The sequence below is a fragment of the Alligator sinensis genome, unplaced genomic scaffold, assembly GCF_000455745.1.
Source record: "Alligator sinensis unplaced genomic scaffold, ASM45574v1 scaffold278_1, whole genome shotgun sequence".
In the NCBI taxonomy this organism is placed as follows: Eukaryota; Metazoa; Chordata; order Crocodylia; family Alligatoridae; genus Alligator; species Alligator sinensis.
Genome location: NW_005841952.1, coordinates 3,327,028 through 3,349,139, shown reverse-complemented (window position 1 = coordinate 3,349,139; position 22,112 = coordinate 3,327,028). Strand labels below are relative to the sequence as shown.

General features: G+C 53.5%; 1 protein-coding gene across 6 annotated transcripts in view; it reads right to left on the bottom strand.

Moving 5' to 3' along the window:
* Positions 1-22,112, bottom strand: part of IGSF9B (immunoglobulin superfamily member 9B) — an 89,753-nt gene that overhangs the window by 49,629 nt on the left and 18,012 nt on the right. For 3 of the 6 annotated variants that reach the window (XM_025200029.1, XM_025200030.1, XM_025200032.1), the window contains exons 2-6: positions 17,793-17,990; positions 12,973-13,119; positions 6,459-6,610; positions 2,548-2,634; positions 2,248-2,365 (exon numbers count right to left, since the gene is read on the bottom strand). In XM_025200029.1, the coding sequence (XP_025055814.1) occupies positions 2,248-2,365; positions 2,548-2,634; positions 6,459-6,610; positions 12,973-13,119; positions 17,793-17,990 (702 nt within the window). Of the gene's footprint in view, positions 1-2,247; positions 2,366-2,547; positions 2,635-6,458; positions 6,611-6,734; positions 6,879-12,972; positions 13,120-17,792; positions 17,991-22,112 lie in introns of those variants that run through there. The other 3 variants (XM_025200031.1, XM_006020425.3, XM_025200033.1) reach the window with 2 other exon arrangements.

Below are 22,112 nucleotides of genomic sequence, written 5' to 3'. Positions count from 1 at the left end.
CTTATGGGAAAGATAATATTAGGAAAGTACTTATTTGTCTTTAGCCTCTTCTAATGCAATACAGCAGCTGGGAACGAGAGGGAACCAGCACCATGTGATCAGCCATGTCTTCCCTTAACACCAAGTGCTCTATTGACCACGGGTTTCAATACAGCTATGCTAGGAGATTGGCAGTGGCTTTCTACTAGCACAAGGCTGTCCCTGTTGGGGAAATGCACTGCATATTATAATTTTTAAAAGTTTCTGGACCGGGGGTGCTGATAAAAAACTCCAGGATACGATGACACCTTTTCTCCCCCTACAGTTTAACCACGCTCCTTTAAGATACAGGATGGACACTAAAAACCTGTAGGTGTTGTGTGCCATTTTCTAGGCAGGTTGTAAGCTGCTGGCCTTCCTGTCACTTGGGGGACCCTCCTGATTTTGCCACCTTCAAACCTAGTCAGTCCAACTGTGTGTGTCACATTAACCAGAGTCCTTAGGGCAACCCAATAATAGGTCCTCACCTTAATGCACCCCTCAGCTAGACTGGCAAGTCTTTCATTGAAAAAGGGGAAGTGCCATTAAACCTATTTAGACAGGGAAATAGATGCCCAGGGAAGGTGTGGCTTGCCCAACATCACAAAGGGACTCGGTTGCAGAGCCAAAAATTAAACTTAAGGGTTCTGGCTCCCAGCTTGTAACCTGCGCACCACAGCATACTGCCTCCCACAAAGGGCATGGGGCAGAGGCAATGGGACACTGAGCCCCAGCGGGATGATTCGGACCCTCTCCCTGCAGGATACAGTGGAGATGATGCCAGCCAACAGAAGGAAAAACATGGGGAAGTGTGCAACACAGACAAGCACGAGACCATGAATCCTAGGACAAACCCTGCTCCAGCCAACAGCCCAGTTGCTCTGACACTAGGCTCCTGGCTTCACTATAAGCCGAAACATCAATTCTAAGGTTGCATTCCTCGGTCTGGTCAGATAAGCTGGCATCCTTTGATGTTCTTTAATCATCTGGGGTTTGGGCTTAATTTCCTTGTTTATTTATTGATGGGGTTTTTAATGGAAGTTTGGGAGAAGGCCACAGCTCTCTTGCAAGAGGCCACACAGCAGCCTGCTGTGGACCAGACATGATGGCCTAAACCCAACCTCTACCCCAAAGCAACCCAGCCTTCCCCATGCCACACACTCCCCTCCCAGGCACGTAGTGGGAAATGCCGCCCACACCCGCCTGTAAAGCACGCAGGATGCCAGGGACCATGCATTTATTGTTTTTGCTTATCCATCTGTTGGCAAGTTTGCTCGGGGCGGGGTGCCCTTAATTAATGAGAAATTGTTTTTATGGCTGCTTAACACCACAAGTGTGTTTGTGGGAGTGTGGGGGATGCTTTACAAATAAAAATAGTATTTATCATGTGTTTGCATGGCACCAGCACAACAGGGACCAAGCTGCTTGAAACCCTTCAATATTCCCACAGCAGAGGAGTAAATATAAAAAAATTGGGGAATACCCAAATTAAACAACAACGCTAATGCTACCCAGAGTTTCCTTCACATCTTTGGGAGGGGGAGCGTGGAGGACTCAGGAGTTTTGCAGTGTCTTTTTTTACCCAAGGCTCACAAAGCTCTTTAGAAACGTGCACTCACTAAGCTATCCAACCTTAAAATGAGGAGAACCACCTGTTTCACAGAGAGCAAAACTGGGATTACTTGATACTTGAAAGACGGTTTACTTGGCAGTGAGTCCATGACAGAACCTGGAACAAGCCTCAGCAGTCCTGCCTCCCAACCCACTGCTCTTGCCACTCTCAAGCTGCTGTACAATAACCCCATGGAAGAGTCTTCATTAGAAACCTAATGCAAAGCCCAAAGCAAGCTCTTATTTTCCCGTGACAATATTCATGTTCACCCTTCAGACTCATGAAGCCTGTAGAGACTCTGCACCTACATCAGCAACAGACAACTGAACACAACTATTTCTCTCCCCCCACAGCTTAGGATGGCAATGATAACGTAGGGATGGGAACTCCCTGCTAGCGAGATACAGCCTGGCCCGAGGTCCCATAATATCTGCCTCCGGTCAATACCCATTAAGGCTCTGCAGACGATCATTTATGGGGCTGAACGGTGCAGATTCTCCTGCATGTCTCCGTTCCTGGCACACCTTTCTGGAGATGCTCTCATTTCAAAGCTACACTCAGCTGAAGCACGCCAACAATAGGAATCCCCCCCAGGAGCCTCTTGTTAAATGAGTTACCTTGTACAAGCAGGCGAGTGGTATGCACAGCCTCCCCCTGGATGCTGTAAGCCCGGCAGGTGTAAGCGCCTCGGTCTTCCCGGCTGACAGAGATGACAGTCAAACTCCCATCGCTTACCTAGGGATCAGGCATGAGGGAGAAACTTCAGTGCATGCAAGAACAAGATGCTAACACCCCCTTCATGACCCCTGGACACAGCTCACATACCCCACTAACCAAGCAGAAAGCAACTGCCCCCTCTTACAGCCTTACTTCCATGCGCTGCTTCAAACTCACTTGCCCTGGGCTGCCATGCACACCTCTGAGCTCACTGTAGACTGCTCAGCCTTGTCATCTGCCTCAAATGAAGAATTTCCCTGGCCATCAGCAATAGGAGTGATGAGAGTCTGAAAAAAGGTTATGTGATGGTCCACTGACAGATCAGTCCAGAGGGAGCCCGCTGCTGACAGCGCTATGGAGACAGAATTCTTCTCTCATCACAAAGCACGCCTCACTCATTCACTCCCACTCCACACACATCAAATCCTGGAAACTAAATAACATAACACAGCTGCCTTACAATGGCCCTGAGTGCATACCATTAAGCACATCCAAGACAGAGCCTACAAGCAGCATGGGGAATGCACTCAGGGCCACTTGAAGGAGGCTGCATTGCCTCATTTGTGGGGGTCAGAGCATGCAAGGTGAGAACAAGCAGGAGTGCTTCACCATGGCACTCCCAGACATAGGGCACAGACCACGCCTGCTATGGCTGTGGCATTAGAAGAGCTAGTCTTACACACTGCTGAGCATGTTCAGAGCAGGTTTTATGACCCAAGGGTACCAAGTTCTTCCCATCTGCCAACCTGAGATTACCGTGTGCAGCTGCAAGCTGGAGCCCAAGGGGCATCAAGTTAGCTACCAGGTCCTCCAGCTGAGTGTTAGGAATACACCCCAAAAGGAGGGCCCGTCACAAGCAGGGCTGGGCACAAAATAGCTTTCCGGCCAACAAAACTCCAATATTGCAAAACTGTTCTGCTCCCCAGCAAGGGGAAACCAAGCTCTTTCAAACCACTTTGTGGAAGGACAGAGACACCCACACATCCTAAACAGGCACATCCCCACAAAATGTTTCTATTTCAAGGTTTCACCAAAAAAGTTTTGCAAAAAAACCTCCAGGCAATCCCTATGTTACAGTTATGGAAAGAGACCCTGAAATCAAGGGCTTGCTCTAGACTTGGGAATGGTCTGATCCCCATAACCTGCCCTAACTACACTCAGCCCCAGGAGGGATCTCCCTGTGGCAGCGATTCTCAGCTGGGGAGCCGCAGCACGCTGGGGTGCCACCAGATCCTTTAAAGAGTGCCAGGAGGCTTAAGGAGATGAGCATAGGATCAGGCCGGTCTCTGCCAGGCCTGCCTCCCATCCCCACTACCCCACCCCTCTGCAAGGAGGTAAGCGCTGGAATATATTAAGTCTGCTCTTGACATTGGGTGCCACTACACTGTCATGGAGGGGTGCCTCGAGTCCAAAAAGGGTGAGAGCTGCCCCATGGCAAAGTCCGCTGGCGTGTGCAGCCCTGCTCACGCTGTATGTGGGTCACAGGACTTCTCTCCAGAGCTGCCAGCACAGCACTTTTCACCGCAATTTGAGAGGCCAAATTCTTTTCAGGCTTAACTTGGCCCAGCTCCACCAACTCCCAACACAGAACCCGCCCCAGTCAGCCTATGCCAGGCTGTGACGTAGGGACTTGGACGGCCGCGAGTCAGGCACGTGCAGGTATTTGTGGGTAACAACCAAAATATCATCATCTGTGGCTGCGGACTGATGCTCACTACAGCAAGCTAAGTTCCCCCTTCGTTCCCTTCCCTCCAAGTCAGGATGGGGACTGTTTGCTCTCATTAACTTCTGGCAGGTAAGAGACTACTTAGCCAGGAGCTCTGGTTGCTCAGCAGGGGAGGAAATGCATCAGGGCCATCCTTCCAACCCCTTCTTTACTGCCGTGGCTCCTCCCTTCTTCCTCCAGGCAGGCACATTAGCAGAAGCCTGTCCCACAGGGGCTGTGGTGTGATCGACAATGTTGCATAGAGCCATTACCAAGCCGGTACCATTTCCCCATGCTCTGCTTAGCAGGGCTGAGCTTTTTACTGTGACAGCAGCAAGGGCTGGAAGGGGAGGGGCTGAGCTCCAGGCCCCAGAGAAGCAGGGAAAGGAGGATACAGATTCAGTCGCTCACGAGGAGGAGAGCGAGGCGCACGAGCAGCAATGCACCCCCTCACACAGCGAGAACATCACCCCACTCTGCTCCACGCCGGCCTCCCTCCCAGCATTCACTTTGCCTCATCCTTCTATTTCAATTAGTAACAAATGATTCCTAATTACTCTCATTAGTGCCTGTGCTGATTCCAATGCCTGATTTACCAATTACCACTCTTATGGAATTGCTGGCTGGGGTGAAGCACGCAGGCTCCCTGGGACAAGGAGGGGGGGGGGGTGGGGGGGGGGGGGGGGTGGGGGGTGAAGCTGCTGGGAAAGGGAAAACACCCCCCACTTTCCTTGATCCTAATCAAGGTACCGCGTTGAGTCTAAGGGACACAAGGCAGCAGAGCACTTGGGGATTCAATGCAAACCCTGCGTGTCCCCACACAACCTTAAAAAAAAAACAAAAAAAAAAAAACACTCTCCTTGAAGCGCCGGCAGCAAAGGCAAGAACCCTGACGTGAAGTCCAGGGATGATGTCCCAAGCGTGCCCCCCACCCCCAATCAATGAAAAAAACAACTCCCCATTGACTTCACTGGGGCACGGCTAGTCCATGTCTCAACAACTGAGGCTCAAGAGCTGGGAGAGGCCCAGAAGTGCTCCCGGGGTAGGCTGCACAAAGGACCTGCGGCATCCAGAGCTATATTTCAGAATGAAAATGTCCCCTTCCTCAGCACCAACCTCAGACAAGACCTGGAGCTGCAGCTGGACTAGCACCCTGGCATCATAACAGGGAGACAAGCAGGGGAGGGGAGCAGGCAAGAAACACTCTAGTCCCAGGAAGGAAAATTCACTAAGCAATGCTGTGAGAGGCAAGGCAAATTTTCAGCCGAGCCATGGATTGGGAGCAGGAGTAACGCAGAGCGAGAGGAAAACCCTCCACATTTACTAATGCTTCCAATTTCTGGCCTACACTTAGTAGAAAACTGGAAACCTTAAAGAGAAGAGGAAAAAAAAAAAAAGAGGTGGGGGCGGGGGGGGAGAAGAATAACAAACACAGAACAGATGGACGTGCGGAGATGAACAAACACAGGGATGCATCAGGCATTGCCCGTCTCCAACCAGCCCTGCTGTAGCAGAGGAAATACGGTGGAAGGCTCGACTCTTCCCTCCACCACAGCAATTCGACAGTTATTCCCAATTTACACCCAGGGTAAAGGAAGAGGAGTTTAGCACATCAGGAGTTCAGCAGCGAAGCATCTTCTCCAGAGCCTGCTTCTCAGCCCCTCCTGCCACCATCCAGAGAGAAGAGACCTTGAGCAAGTCCCAGCAGCTGAACTGGGGGAGGCATCTCAAGCCATGGGGTGCAGAGCACTGGAGGGGCCTGGCACCTCTGCACAGGTTAAGCCTTGCCAGAAGGAAGATGAACCAAAGTAGGAACGGGGGAGGGCATGGGAAAACGGGCAGAGGAAGGGAAATGAGAGCAAGGAGACCCTAGCTCTGGAGCAGGGAGCCGCTTACCTCACTCCCAGGAGCCCTCCCAGCTCTCGCAGGCAGGAGGGAGGAAGATCAAGTGGGACAGGCTCAGGCGCCCTGTTCCCTCTGGTTGCCTCCAGCAGCTCAGATAGGAGGAACAGAATTGCTAAGGCAGCCAGGAAACGGACAGAGGAGGGAAATGCTGAGGCAGCATCAGCAGCTCCAGACATAGCAGCAACCTCAGGACCAGTGGGACCGTCTCTGCAGAGACCCTGACTGCACTGTAGTCGAAGCAGCCACGTGGGAATAGCGATGCGTCACAGCTATCAACAGCACCCCCAGACTGACAGTGAGATCTGCTCTCCAGGGAGCTGGGGAGGATTCCCCGTCAGCCTCAGGGGTCCCTAGTCGATGCAACACAAAGGCAATGAATGCATGGAGGAACTGCTTCTGCACTCGAGTAGAAGACCCTGCAACTCATCCCACCAGTGATAAGTCAGGCTCCTGATGCAGAATTAGTTAAATTTCCAACCACCCCTCAGGCCAAGAACTTACCTGGTATTTCCCACCAGCACCCAAGAGGTCCCCTTCTTTCAGCCAGGTGACGATAGGCTTGGGGTTCCCAAAAGCCATGCAGGTCAGAGTGATACTGCTGCCTTCCTTTGCTTCTACGTACTGCGGGGGAGTTTCCGTGAAGGTGGGGGGAGCTGCAGGGGGCAGAGACAGACCAACGTGACACTTGCTGCAAGGCGGCAGTCCATGCAAGGCAACATTATCGTCCAAATGGGCTTTCAGAGCCAGGCGTGCTACACTGAACCATCATATACTTACCCAATCATGTCAAGCGCCAAGTGTAATACAGCCACATACAACAGCCCTTTCACCATAGCAAAAGTGCTTAACAGTTCCTTCCCCTAGAGAAGCTCTCGGCCAAGACAGCTGGCACTTCCCAGTGTTTGGCTGCTAATGTCAGGAGCCTCCGTTTTTATTCAGATACTCTGAGATCCCTCCACAGTGCACCAACAGAGCAGATGAAATCACAGGAGCTCGGATTGCCCCCACATCACCCAGAAACAGAAGCACTCGAAGATCAGTGGCCCCTTTTGAAAAAACTAGCCGCAGTGATTAAGCCCCACCACTCTCCTGTGAGCGCTTCTGGCCCTGTGGGAACAGGGAGGTAGAGAAGTAAAATACAACCAGCTGGAGGCCACGCAGCCAGTGAGCCGCATGGCTGGTCTAAGACAGCCTCCTCGCTCCCAGCCCTGGGCTCTGGCATGGTAGTGCACTCTTCAGCTCTGTATTTCTTCTCCCATTATGCATTAACTTGCTATTGTCACAACACATGAAAACACTGCAGTGCAGATCGCAAGTCTCCTTCTGATTAAAGAGGCTGGCAGCATTACAGTACACTCCTAATTATCAGGAGCTGCTAAACCCGCTTTCCAGGAAGACACGTTGGCAATTTAATCAGCTCCGAGAAGAATTATATTTTGTGTCACCCGAAAATGAATTTTGTCCCCCGTAAGGAAATGAAGTGGTCCAACGCAATCTGGAAGGGCTGAAGCCTGCCCTCAAACTCATTCTGCTGATATTGTACAACTGGGAGAGGTTATTAACATTATTATTTGGCCACTGGTTATCGAGAGCTCAGTGCTATACAGCCCCAGAGGAGGACAGGGCGACACAAAGCTACTGAGCATGTAGGGGACCCTCTGTGAGGAAAGCTTATAGATTATCCTAGCAGAAAGGATTGCTTTTAAAGCACAGTGTGCAAGGGAAACTATGGAGCCTTCCAGGGCCTGCCCTTCACTCTTGAAGGAGAAGAGGGTCTTATCAGACTTAGCCATGCCACGAGGAGAAAGGGAGAGGAATTAGCCCAGAAGTGCCTTCTATTGCTGCTACAGGATCTGCAGTCAGCAGACCTGAAGCCTCATTAGCTGTTGAATATGACAAGACAGACTCCCAACGCCTGGGGTGAACGAGCCAGCTACAAGTTGGTTTACTTTTGCACTCCATTAGGTTTGGTCAATGAAACAGCAGTGGTAAGCTTCTCTTCCTTGTTCTGGTTCTCATGTACAGCCAAGGCGCTGTGGGATTTGGACCATGCAACGCCTTCTGCGTACACTGAAAACCATGCAGCTTTGATAGTAGTTGAGAGTTTTATTCTTCAACATTCTCTCAATCTTAAGCATGTCTCCAAACACCTCCATGACCAGATTATTATGACCCTCCCATGATTTCCTAGACCGTAGAGCTGGAAGGGACCTCGAAGATCAAGTCCAGCCCCCTGCCCCAGGGACAGGAAGTCAGCTGGGGTCAAAAGATCCCAGCAAGATAAGCATCCAAGTGATTCTTGAATGAGTCCAGAGTAGGTGCTTGCACCACTTCTGGAGGGAGTCTATTCCAGGTCTTGGGGGCTCAGATCAACTCCCAAGGCTTTTGTTTTAAAATTTCTGCAAATGGAGGCAAGCAAAGCCAGGCAGGTATGAAACGAATGGACACGAATGATTTCTGGGATCAAGGCACCCCATAGGGAATATGGACTCTGAGTCCCATCAACCAGAATACTTTCTGATTTTGGGTGCCTTGCATTCTTGATTCCCAGCTTGGAGTTGTGGGTCACTCCCACAATCAGTCAAGCCCTAATCATTTTAAGCTGTGCCTGTGAACCCAAATGCAGAACCATCTGGACTGTGAAGCCAAACCAGGAAGAGCCAGCCTTCACCTCTCTGCTTCCATCCTCTCCTCCTCCTCCTTCAAGCAGGAATAGTTCTAGTGCCTTTCACAGGTACTGCAAGAAGCTGATTTAATTAGAGCTGAGCTCTGCTGTCTACTGTGCCTCTGAACTCAGCTGCTAGGAGCAGCACAGGCCCTGGGAGCACAGTCTGCCCTTTGTGCAAAAGACTCCAAGGCATTTGGCTAAAAGGTGTTATGCAAGCGCAAGGGGCTTATTAACAAAGCAGGGCAGGCTGCTCTGTTCTAATGATCCAGCCCCCCAGCTGTGCCCAGTCTCTTCTATAGGCAGCAAAAACAATTCAAAGATGCCACTAATCTTCCTTTTTTTCTTCTACCTGCCCTCCCCTAGCATCTTCCACCCAGTGATGTCAAAGCATTTCACAAGCCGGAATTTAGTGTTACAACAGCCCAGGGAGATAAGATCACTCCCATTTCACAGCCAAGGAAGCCGAGGAACAGGAAACCAGCTGCAGAACCAAGAACAGGCTCAGGGAGCCTTGGCCCCAAGTCTCCTGCTCTAGTCATTAAGTCCAAAATGGGCAGACACAATCTCAATGTTACTTACTCAAAGCTAAAAATAGCCCTTCTCCCAATGTGACAAATTACAAACTGCTTTATAATGAGGTACAAAGGAAAAATAAGAAGTCATTTCAGTAAATCTGAGTTAAGAAAAATAAAGATATGATTTTCTAATTTACTGAAACAGGCAATTTTCCCCAGACACGTTACTGATTCCCCTCCCCCCCCCGCCTTTCAAGTTCTACATAATTAAACTGTGTAATTACTAATAAAAGTTAGTCTGTTCTGTAAGTAATGTTCTTACTTAAAATAAAGCCCGGATTTTTTTTTTTTTTTTTAAAGATGAAGATGTAATTGAGGCTCACTCTCAAGCAGAGATTGAAGAGAAATTCACGCCGGTATATATTTGGAGCTCATTGCTGGAGTGATGTGCCCGGTGCTTCTGCTTTCCTTGCTTCCGTTCTCTCTACTGGAGAAAACACTGAAGATGGGCTCTTGTAGTTCTCGGCATCCCCTTGAAGCTCTGTCACCGTACCTCTGTACTAAGCAGCAAGTACATTGGCAGAAACTATTTGTTCTTTCCGGCTTCTGCTATGCAAAGAGGAAGGTTCCTCTGAGGGGCCAGGTAAAACTAGATTGCTACTTGTTCTGGGAATCATAGACTCATATCACTCTTCCCAGTGTTCACTAGGAACAAGGTACTGCCCTTATTTCTCTCAACTGCGATTTTTAACCAGAGGCAAGAGCTTTGCAGAGGACCAAGCAAGCCTTTGTTGCTTACCCAAAATTGTGTTAAGGGATGCTCAGCAGCAGGCAGGAGATATTAAAATAGGATCCCAGTCACAAGTGCTCCTTAAGAGGTGCTGGGAGATCAGCACCTGCTCCTCAGTGGTCACACAAGGGCAAAGCAGCACCAAGCAGGCAGGGGGCATGCAGGATTCTCCCCAAAAGCCTGCAGCATCCCAGTCTGTCCCCAGCTCCCTGATGCACCAACTCCTGATCCCCATGTTATTGCAGTCCAAGCCTCCCAGAGCTGTACCGCTGCCCCTCAGTCCTCACCTGCCCCATCCTCTACTCCCCACATGCAGCCTCCCCCACATCTCTGCCAGCCCTGACTGCAGCAGCCGGTGGGAAGCTGCTGCCAATTCTGGACACGCTTGTTACCTCATCAGGCCTGAAATCCACATGCTTAAGGTGCACAAGAGCAGCCTCCTATGCTTTAGGCTGCAATAAAATCCAGCAGGACCATTGACATTCACATGGCTGGAGAACACACTAGATGCTCAGAAATCTAATCACAGCATTAAATGCAAGTTCAGAGACTAAACACATGGGAGGGTTTCTAGAAACTCAGGCAGCCAGATTCCAGTCCCCTCACCCATATGGCATCCTGCCTTCCTGCATGCGAGTCTCCTCTGAAACCAGAGACTCCTTGCTGCAACAGAGCTGCCCAGCATGTGGTAGGGGCTGTGCTTCACGATCATGCTGCAATGTACTCCCTCTACCTTGCCCTGTATGCACCCTGCTGGCTCCAAATGAAGAGAGTGATGAACGAAAGCACGTTCTTTATCGCACTCTTTTCTTTCCATCCACTCAGAACTTGGCATCCAAATCCCCAGTCTCAACGGCTCAGCAACTGGCTTTTTATCCCAGGGACCCGAAGAGAAGGCCTATGAAATACAATGCACTTGAACTTGCAGTCTCCAAATGCTGCTTTTAAAAAGACTAAACAGAGTCCTCAAAAGAAAGCAGCTTCTCAGAACCATAATCAAACCATAGCTCTGAGCTCTTCTATAGATGTAGCATCAGCTGAATAAAATCAGTTCTCAATTTGGTTTGCTTAAATTGGAACAAACTTGTGTGGACAGTTATTAGAAGCCCTGAAACATGCTAGATCCCCCCTGCTGTCAAGGCATCTGCTAGCAGCCCTTGGGCAGCTGCCTCCCCACCACTGTTGCTGGCCCAGTTAGAGAGAGAACCCTCAAGTTACAAAGCAAACACGATGCAGTTGACCACAGGGGAAAAAAAAAAAATCAAAGGTACTAAGCAGACAACAGGGCTGAAAGATACTATGCATTTAAGTAGCTGATGCACTAAGCCACTGTGCAAACTACAAGTCCCAACAGGTCAATACCCCTGCCAGCTTACTGTTTAGCTGCTGGAAGCTAGCAGGAAGTCTGTTTGGAGCCATTCTGTGGATCCTGCTTTTTGCCCCCTTGAAATCCTCCTGTGAAGTTTGCTAAAAATGGTCCTGTCAAAATCTCAGTCTGAGTGCCTGTTCCCATCTGCAGTATCACTTTCTGTTCCATCCCACTCAGCCCTTTTAAGTACGTCCATGCTCCTTGTGCTAACAAAGCATCTGACTGCTCCAGCTTCTGCATGGCCACAGCCTGGCTGAAAAAAAACAAGTCAGATCTTCCACAGCTGGGTTACTCCCCGGTTCAGCCGGCTAGTTCCCGATTGCTCCTGGCTGGTAGGTCACTTTACTGTCCAACCTGGATCTAGCCCAGCTCGCCTTCAATACTCCAAAGCTAGCTACCCATCTTTAAGGTGATCCATCTTCCTCAAAAGAGAGAATAGGAGCGCCCCTCATCAGCAATGAGCTTAGAGCTTCTTCCCTCCATCCCCAGGGAGACTCACAACTGTAGCACAAATAAGAAAACCCAGAGGAGCAGAAAGTGTAACCAACAGGCTGGCGGTGACTTGCTCTTGGCTGTGCAGGTTTGAGCGGTGACCAAACTGGAGGAGGGGGAAGGATGATCTTCAAGGAAAGGCTGCATGCAAGAAAGTACAGAGAGTGGTGCTGCTGACTCCAGAAGCTCTCCCTGCTGAATCAGTTTGGAGCCCAGAAAGCTTCCTGGGCTCCACGGCCTGCCAGGCTGCTCACTGGGCTATTTTTCAGATGAGATGCAAAGAATTAGGTCCCATTCAGCTACAGTCACTAAAGCACACCTAGGGCACTGGGAAGGAGTCAGGGTGCTAGCCTGGGTGCTCCAGGGACCATCTCTTCCACTGCCCAGACTCTCTCTCCCAGCTGCCTGACCTAACACTGGACTCTGCCGCACTTCCTAAATGCTCACACTAAGATGCTATTAAACAGCTGCAACTTTCACCCCCAGAGCTGGCTGCATTGAAAAACTGAAGGTAGAAACTAGTGTCCTTCCCTTGTTTCAGAAGTGTAGGAGGCTTAACCAATTAGTTGGCGGCAGCCTGAGTGGATAGCGTTGCAATATCACACAGGAGGCCTGGCTCAGCTGGGCGACCTTAGATTGGTCACATCATGGTTCTGTGCCTCAGTTTCCATATTTCTCAAATGGGGATAACTACGCTTTGTGGAAGGATTTTGAGATGTATTGAGGGAAATGCTACAGAGTGGTGCTGTACAAGTGGAGAGTTGGAGCCTCCCCCCCTGCAGTAAAGTCTCCACTGAAGATCTCCCCTCCTGCCCAACTTTCTCTGTTTGCATTTTGTTCGCTGAGCAGGATCTCAGAAGTGGCAGCAGATGGGGCCTTGGGGCACGTTCTCAATGGATGGCTCTTCTCCACCTAGCTTGGGGGATGGGGCTTGTCGTGAGTGACAAGAACTGCTAGCTGCCAGCTTCAGAAGATCTCCGAAGGAGCTGGGAGACAACTGGGGCAGGAGGGGCTCTGTGACTCCATCCCACCTCCATGCGCATCACAGGTGCACAGTGCAGACATGGCACAAGACAGGAGCCCAGGCCTGGCAATTCCTAGAACTCTGTCCAGCCAAGCCCAGAGGGAGCAGACAGCCTATCTGCAAGTGGGGAGCCATCCCCTCCCCGCAAAACACTTACCATTGACTGTGAGGTGAACCCAGCTGCCGTTGTGGAAGGTGTCGTACTGCTGATCCAGCATGAGCACTTTGCACTCATACCAGCCCTGATCCTCAGAGCGAACTTGCTCGATGCGCAGAGATGCCTTGTCGTGAAGGCTGGCACGGCCTGGAGAGACAAGAGCCACAGAAGTCAGCTTGTCCTGGGAAGAGGCACTTCTGGGGTCTTTCTGCAGTGCCCCTGCCACCCACCCTCCCAAAACAACATCCTACCAGAGCATCCCACGGGCCCATCCTCCCCAAGACCCTGGGAGTGCTCCATTTGCAATACCCCGCTGCATACACAGACCCCAGCTCAGAGCACTCTGGCCTCTGCCTTGCACTTCCAGCTCAGACTCACTGTCCTGATGGGCTGCTCAGGGCAGCCTGGACAAATAAGCAGCCAGGGAGCAAGGGGTGGCTCAGCATATTGGCCCCTCTTAGCCAGCTGCTTTTGTGGGGAGCTACTGGAGTCTCACCTCCTTAGCAGCAAGACAGGGCAAGAAGCAGAGCAAAAAAACCACAAAACACTCAGGAGCTGCAGCCTTGTCCTCTCCCTCTCCTCACCTCCATGCCAAGGTTCCCATTACAACTAGCTCCCCCTCATCTCTCCTCTTCTACTGGCAACCCCAGTCTCCCAGCAGCTGAGTACCTGAGGTGCTGCAGATGGCAGCCAGGCTCCCTGCCCCCTTGCTAATCCCTGCCCAGGGAGTGGGATGTAAAGCCATCTCTAGGTCAGCACTTCCTGGACACCCCTCTGCCAGGCAGTTTAGGGGTATGCTGCCACAAACAATGTGTGGAAACTGGTCCTCACCCTTCCAAGCGAGGGTCACCATCACTGCCTGGGACCTTCAAGCAAGCAGAGCAGGCTGTGGGCCCAGAGGAACCGAGCTGGTCTCCAGCATGCTTTACCTTTCTCTGACATGTCACCATCTCTCTTCCTTGCTGGGCAGATGCTGCCCCCATTTTATTGAGGTGCACAGAGAAGCAGCAGCTGCCCCCAACTTGAACAGCCAAGAGGCAGAGAGTGCAGGAGCTGCGCCTCCCTGCTGAAACACCCCACCTCACTTCTCCCCACTGCAGCCCAGTCCTGCCACTGGGCACGGGACCAAACCTTTTCACAAGGTGACAGGGATTTTCACTCTGCGATACCTCGGGCCCAATTTTCTGAGGCAGCGAACACCCACAATACCTCTGCCAAGTCACAGCCACGACCCCAAGAGACATGTCCTTTCTTTGAGCTAGCACCCATAGCCACAGCTAAGCGAATGACAGAGACTGGCAGCAGAGAGGTCAAGGATGGGGCACAAAGAGCTAAGTCCACTAGCCAGGACAATCCATCCAGGGAAGGCAGGGCAGGCCTGCGGGCCTGCCTGGCTCTGTCTGTGGGATGAACAGGACGTCAGTCCAGCCCAGAAGCTGCGGTATGATCAGAGCCAGCCTAATGGACCAATTAATATTCTTGAACAAGTCAGGGCACTCCCGGCAGCCTATGGCTACAGCAAATCGACCATCCAGGCCTGGCACAGCTGCAGCAGAGTGGGAGCATGCCAGTGACCTTGGAAACAGCAGCACACTGAGCAGGCACCCACGCACCCCTATCACACCACTGCTTCTAGTCACTGCAGGTGCTCAGCGGTAGGAGGAGGGACGCTGCTCCAGCCAGCCAGCTCCCAAGCTGGGGATTTCCAGAGACAGGAGTGCAGCCTCGTGCTAGCAGCTCCAGGCTCTGCCCACCACCCCAGCTAGAGATAGGCACAGAGAGGAGATATCCAGCAGCAGTACCAATACTTGCAAAGCAGGGCTTACTCCCCTCACACCAAGTTAAGTCCATGGGGCTCAACACAGCAAGGCCAGGTCTCCCACCCCCAGGTAACAAACCGCTCCCCTCCTCGTGATTGCAACAATCCACTGTTTCAGCAGAGAATTCAGTGCAGCCAGGATATGGCCCCCACAGCAAAGTGGCAGATAGGAAGTACTCCCTAAGGATGTTCCCCTGGCATATCTGCAACCCCCTCCCCCAATAGGTAATGGGCAACTGGCCCTGCTGGCACCATGGCAGATGACTCTCCTAGCACAGAGGATGGGAACTTCCTCCACAGAAAAGCAGCATACTGTCCTAAATGCCCTTTTCAGAAGTTACTCTGGTGCATAAATCCCTATGATCTGCAGGAAAATGTGGGCCCCCCTGATTACCTGGCATCTGTGACAGTGGGCTCCTGGCTCTAGGAGTTGTTTTGGAAAGTTGACCCATGCCAGTCCTCACTAGTGAATTCAGCCCTCCCACCTGGGAGAGACTGAGAGCAGTAACTGGAGCCAGGGCTCAAAGCACTGAGCAGGATCCCAGCTTTGCCAATGCCTCTGCAACACCCCTGTGATGCCCAGCCTGAGTGGAGACCAACTCCTCCACACACCGCCAGCATGGTGCAGGGGGTGGGAGAAGGGAATGAGGTCACCAGAGTCATTTTACTGCCTCCTGGGATTCAAACTCTGGCCTGCGCCAGGAAGGGCTGGTGCATTAACCCAGTGACCTGCTCCACTCTCCCTGCCGTAGGAGCGCTCTCCTTCCGTGCACTGTGTCCCCATTCCAAGCGCCCACTCAGCGCCCGGGGAGCCTGCTGCCGAGAGATGACTCAGCCACTGAACCCAGGCTGCTGGGAGGAATAATTGCGGAGACAAATGCAAATCAGGCAGGGTTAGCCTCTAAAGCCAGGCAGGGAGAGAAGAGCTGGCCTTACTGGCCAGAAGAGGAGTAGAAAATCCAGCCAACTCAAGACAGTCACTTCACTTCTGACCAGACAGGACAAAGGCCCCAGTGAGCCACCAGCTGGTTTCCCTGGCAGACATCACCCGAGGCCTGCCAGCCCCCAAGGGCTGCCGCTGGGACCTCGGGCCTCTGCCCAATTCCCACTTCCCCTGGGGAAGGACAACTCTGTGGGGCCAAGCCAAGTATCCCGGGTTCCTTCTCCAACCCCAGACCCATGCTCACACCTCCCCCTTCCAGAGGCTGGTGACCCAGAACAGAGGGAAGCCTCCCTTAGCTCACCGCTCCCTGGCACTAGCCTCTAGGCCTCCTGCCAAGCACCACACAGGAAAGTCTCCCAACTGTACAGGCCCCCCCACCTCCTAGCCAAGTGGCTCCACGTCCTGGATCTGTTACTTGCCCCATCTCATGAAGGGGTCAGCCATGGACAGGTCTGCCTGCCGCATGGCTTCTGTTCTGCATCTACCCTGGGATGGGATTAAAGCCCACCCAGTCTCTGACTTTGGAGCGTGCCATACCCCATGTCCCTCCCCTCCCTATCCAGCACTTTAGGCCACCGATTCTGCTGTATCACATCTCCATTGACCTCTGTCCCCTGGGACCCAAGCCCTGGGAAAGCATCTCTGCCCAGCACATGCAAATAGCAGACTCTGCTGCTTATGGCTCCTTGCCCCAACTGCTCCCAAAGGCAGGCTAATGGGAGGCGGAGGGAGACCTGGGATGGTGTTTAAGGCAATGCAATAGCCTCTCTCATGCACGTGGTTCTGTCAAACAAGGCCAGGTCACAGCCAGGAACCACCTCATCTACATCCTCTCCCTTGCATCTGGATGGCTTGCAGTACCTCTGAACTAAACTCCCCTCCTCTGAGCTGCCCGTGGCATCCTAGGCCTATGTACCATGAGCCCAGCCCCTGTCAGATGGCAGGGCCCCTTCACAGGATGGCCAAGGGCAGGAGAGAATGGGGAAGCTCAGAGGAAGCATGGGAGGATGGGTGGAGACCAGGAGCACAGTCCTCATTTAACTGAGGCCCCTATGGACAGCACCTACAGAAAAAGCTGACTGACAAGCTGCCCCGTGCCACCTGCCCTTCCTTCCCCAATCACTCCACTTGGGCCATGCCAGTCTCCTTGCCAGGTTCTGGCTCCCCAACACATTTGTTTACCTGCTTTGCAGAGGTGCCAGTCTGGCTACTCCAGTGCCTTCAATCGGAGCAGCGGGCACAGGGCAATTCTGAGGACGCCACGGGTGCCCCTCACCTCAACAGGCCCCGAGCTCCAGGGAAGTCCAGATGCTACAGCTTGATGCCACCTCCCCTCATCCCATGTAGCTCCCTTCTCCACCATTCCCAGCAGAGGCATCCACCTGAACCTTGCAGCCAGGTAGAGGGGTACGGCGCAGCCGGCAGGCTAAGCCTCACGCTCTGGAACAGCGGGAGGTGGCAGCGGCTCCTCTGTCGAGGATGCCGAGCAAACACTGCGTCCCCACCAGCAGAGCCCCAGGCTCTCAGCTGTTCCAGAGAGCAGCAACTGCTGCCGCCAGCAACCGCGGTTTCACTGCTTTGGCTCTTCTCGTCCTACGCAGCCCAGCTGGCTTCCCGACGCTGCCGCTTAATTAAAACCAACCGGGTGTAAAGAATGGAATGAAAGGGAGAGAGAGAGAGACACAAGCTCCTCGAGGGGAGCAGGGTTGGATACGTTCCTGGGCCAAGCAGCCGGCTCACAGCGGGCTCCAGGAGAGCAGAGAAGCCGAGTCCTCATGTGCCACTGAGTGCCGGGGAACGCAGACTACGGCCTACACCCTAAAGGGAAGGAATTGCCCCTCGTGCCCCCCACCTCTGGGACCAGGGGGAAAGGGGCCAGCTGTGCCTCAAGACCAAGGAAGTTGAGGAGAGCGAGTCTTGGATTCTGCCAGAAGAACGCACTGGTTGCTCCAGGTACAGACCGATGGAGTAGTGGGTGAAGAAAGCCGATGGGAAGAGCCATCACACCCCCACACCTCTCTCAGCACAGAGTTCAGCCCGCCCCACTGCAAGACTCACCTGCATATTCTGGGTCCACATGGGGAGGGTAAAACCCGAACTTGATGAAGATGGGAATGGGGACTCCGAACTTGAACCACTCCACCACATAGGGAGGGGGCTGCCCTGTCAGCGGGTGGATCACGTCGCATCCCAGAATCACGCTCTCGCCAGCACGAGCCGTCACAAACTCGGGTTCCTCCCTTGAGCCGTGGGCACCTGGAGGAAGAAGTGGAAGAGCCAGACACACTGTCAGCGGTTCTCATCACGAGACCACTCCATAATGCCCACAAGGAACTACACGGACCCCTTTGCCAACAGCCGGGGCACAGGACACACCAGCAGTCAGGGGCCCCAGGTCCAGAGGTAGCAGGAAGTGACCTGGGATGTTGAGATACGGAGGGTGTCCAGATTGCACATTAAGGGAGTGACCCATGAGACCAGGCTTGTGAAGTGCAACCAGCCAGCAGCAGTGCCCGCTGATGCCACTGGGTGCAGGAAGCAGAAAGGACCATGATGCCATATGGGGAAGGCAGAGCTAGAAGGATAGCCCTCCCCATGGCCACTGCTTGCCATGGTTACCCAAAGGCTCGTGCTGCCTTCCCAGCAGTCTGCAGGCCTGGCCCAGAGTCAAAGCAGTGCAAGGGCTGCGTGCTCCACATGCCACAACACCCCTGATGCCCAGCTGGCAGGCAGGCCCCGAGGGCTGCCCGAACCATGCCTGGTGCCAGCCCTGCCAGGCTCTCATCAAGATTTAAAAAGCACTTTCCTCACCCCCAGCCTGCTCTCTGAGCCAAAAGCAAAACTCCCTTGCTGCTGCCAGAGGAGTCAGCTTGCCTACCACTGCCTGGACAGCCAGTGCCAAGCCCATCAGTCATCAGAGCCTGCCAGAGCAGGAAGCTCTGTGAAGACCAGCTTCCATCTGAGGATGACTGGGTGGCTGCTACATAGCTGGATCCATCACTTGGGTTCTCCATTTAGGTATCCAGCCTGGGCCTGCAGCTTCCAACGAGCATCCAGGAACTGATGCCTGGACCCGATTCAGAGCTCAGGAGCAAACCCCTCTGCAGCAACTGCAAGCTGGGAGCACGGGCAGCTCTGCTGGCTGAAAGGGGAAGGACTTACCACAGGTCAGCTGAGGGCGCAGCAACCGTTTCACTTGTCGCGTCTATCCCATGGGAAGTAGAAGCTAAACCATAGTAATGTACCAGGTGCTTCATTCGGGGGTGAGTTACTGTGGCCTGGCTTTGCTCCCTGTGGGAGAGGGCATGTGAAACAGCTGCACTGGATCAGCGGACCCACGCTCACAAGGGGCATATCCTCTGAAGCAGCAGGATTGCTAGTGCGCCCACAGTCCGAGGCACAACTCAACCCTCAAAGCCTCCCAGCCAGCCACACTGCAGGGGTGCAAACAAGGTCTGGGACAGGCACCAAGAGCCCCCAAAGACCACTGTGGGGCAGTTCAACGGCCCATCCCTGGGACCAGCAGCATTAAGCCAGCATGGCCCAGCAGCTCTGCTTGTGTGCAAAAGCCACAGCACAGGCAAGAAGGCAGCGGGGTCTGCTCTGCCAAGCCCCAGAGCATGCAGGCCCCACTAGATCAGCTCCACACAGTGCAGAGGCTTCCTGCTAAGGCCCAGCTGCAGAGCCGTTTTCAGCTCAGCACGTGGAGACTCCCTCCAAGGTGACCTTCCCCCACCGGATTCCCCACCCCCGGGCCCAGGTGCCCTTCCCTCCCTCCCTCCCTGGCAGAGGAGGGGCGCCGGCAGCAAATGCACAGCTCTTCTCACAGCTCCGTGTCACCTAATAATATCTTTGGGGACGTCTCTCTTCCCTGCAGCAGGGGAAACATCCATTCATAAACCCACTCACCACGCCAGCCAATTACCGCGCGGAGCTACAACCCCCTGGAACAGGCATTTCAAAGGGAAAGCGCTGACGCAGCTGGGGCTGCAGAGCAGCGAGTGGTGACAGCGTCACGCAAACAGCCGCACAATGAATTAGACTCAGTGAGGCCTGGGAGCGGGAGCCTAAATCGCACACGTACATGCCTCCCTGACTCGAGCCACAGGACTCTCTTGCTTGCCTACCCCCACAGGCCTGCAGCCTCATCTCCCGTGAGCACAGCCAGGGATGGACCCCATTTTCCAGTGCACAACCTGGCAGGACGGCCAAGCTCAGCCTCATCGCTGCGGGTAGAGGAAGAGTCAGGTGCTGCGGAAAACTGCAAGTTAACTGGTGCTGCAGCGGACAGCACTTTTACTGGAGGCTGTATTAGGCCAAAAGCCCCAGGGTGAGGCCGCGCCCGGGGGGGAGCGGGGCAGATCTCCTGAAGATCCAGCCTTTCCAGTGGAGCAAAGGACCTCACAGCTCGTATACCAGGGCTCTGGCCAACATCTAACATGGACTCACACTGCCGACATGTCAAGTTGAACAGCTGCAGCGTTCCACCCCAGCAGAGGCTGCATTTCAAAGACAGGTGAAATGCACCTTGTCCACCCACCCTCAGCTCCTTCCATCCCTCCCTCTCAGAGCACTTTCTAAAGATCAGCACCCTTGTCACCAACTTGCAGATGGACAAACCACTCCAATGCAAGTTCTCAGCTAGCGCTCCTTCCCTGCTCCCCACAGCACCTTCTGGTAAAGGGCTCCGAGGCCTCTCCGAGCAGCCTGCAGCAGCCAGCACAACGCCTCAAAGCAGCCGTTGCTGCAAAGTGCCAGGACTGCCATAGCTACCAGCTCCCTTGGAGCTCCCTGTCCTACAACTAACACCTGCAAAGCAGGTACGGGGTTTAGGAAAGAGGGGGAGCCTCTCCCAGCCACGGTTTCTGCCTCCTACCACCTAACAGCCAGAGGCACCACATTCATGCACTGCCATTTGCACCAGGTTTGTCCATCAATGTAAATACCCCAGGCACTGACCAGCTCATTCCAGAGGGCAGGTTGCCGTTCCTGGCCACCTCGCAGCAAAGAGCTGCAAGTAGGGGCTATGTTATCGCTTGAGTAAAGAGCTAATGTGGCCTGAAAGGGACCGAAGCCAAGAACACATGATGCTGGCACCACTGTAACTTAGCCGGGGGTTAAGTGATGCCAGTCCCTATTCCACAGTACAGCAACTACTTCTGGTGTAAGGCTTTATGCCATGTGTTCACGCCACCTTTGCCTTAGATTAAATCCAAACTCCTTTGGAGTAAAAACCCTGCGGTGTCTGCACCTCATGGGAAAAGGCCAGCACTTAACTAGTTGCGAGCTCCCCCTATAGCAGCTGTCCAGCAGCATTTGCTGGGGCAGTGCCTGAGGGACTTGGAGCCACTAGCGTGAGCTCAGCAGGGCTCAGACAGAGCGGAAAGCCCCTTCTCATTGCTAGGCATGAAGCTGCATGGGCCGCTGCCTGCTCCAGCCAGGGCTCTCGAGGGAGGCACCTTCCCAGCTCCTTTGCTCTGCTCTTCAGGGCTGGCGCTGATTGGCAGAGGGTGACATCACTGTTTTTCCACAACAGGAGTGTAAGATCACGGGTTATTTTGGGCTCAGACACATGTAAACCAACCAATGGCCCCATGGGCCGTATGTGGCCCTGGCAGGCTCACAATCAAAGCCCCTTCGGGGGTAAGGGAGCCAGGTGGCCTTGGCACCACAGTGAGCAGCAGCACGCTAGGAGAGCGCAGGCAGCAGCCAACGCCGCTCTCTTCTCTGCACGCTGTGCCCTCTGCCCGCTGTGCCAAGGCCGGGAAAGAGAGGTCAGGCTGGCAGCTCAGGGAACAGGACCCATCCCAGGACCCAGGGCTCAGCTGGGGCAGAGGGAGGAGTGTAATCAGGGTGCTGAGCATCACAAAAGCAATCAAGGTGCATGTCACTTGTGTTTGCAGGATGTGGGACATCCAGAGACAAGCTCCTGGAGAGAAGCAGGGTTGGATATGTTCCTGGGCTGAGCAGCCAGCTCACAGCAGGCTGCAGGGGAGCAGAGGGGGCTGATTCCCAATAAGCCATCAGGTGCCAGGGAACATGCACAGTGCAGCTACACCCCAAAGGGAAGGAGAAATCACCCCCTCACACTCCACCCCTCTGGGGCAGGGGGGACAGCTGTGCCTCAGAGCCAAGGAAGCCGAGGAAAGCGAGCCCTGGAGTCTGCCAGAAGGGCACATTGCTGCTCCAGGCTGTGCTCGGGGTAGCTGGTGTGTGCCCCCAGTACCCCAGGAGTTCCTAGGTGCTCACTGCACTGCCTGTAGTGCACGTGGTACCTAGACACTCAAGATGCACACTTGCCACTGCAGAATGTGTGAGGTCCATGTCCAAAGCAGGAGGGGCATGCAGTAAGGCAACGCAGCCTGGCCCCAGCCCACC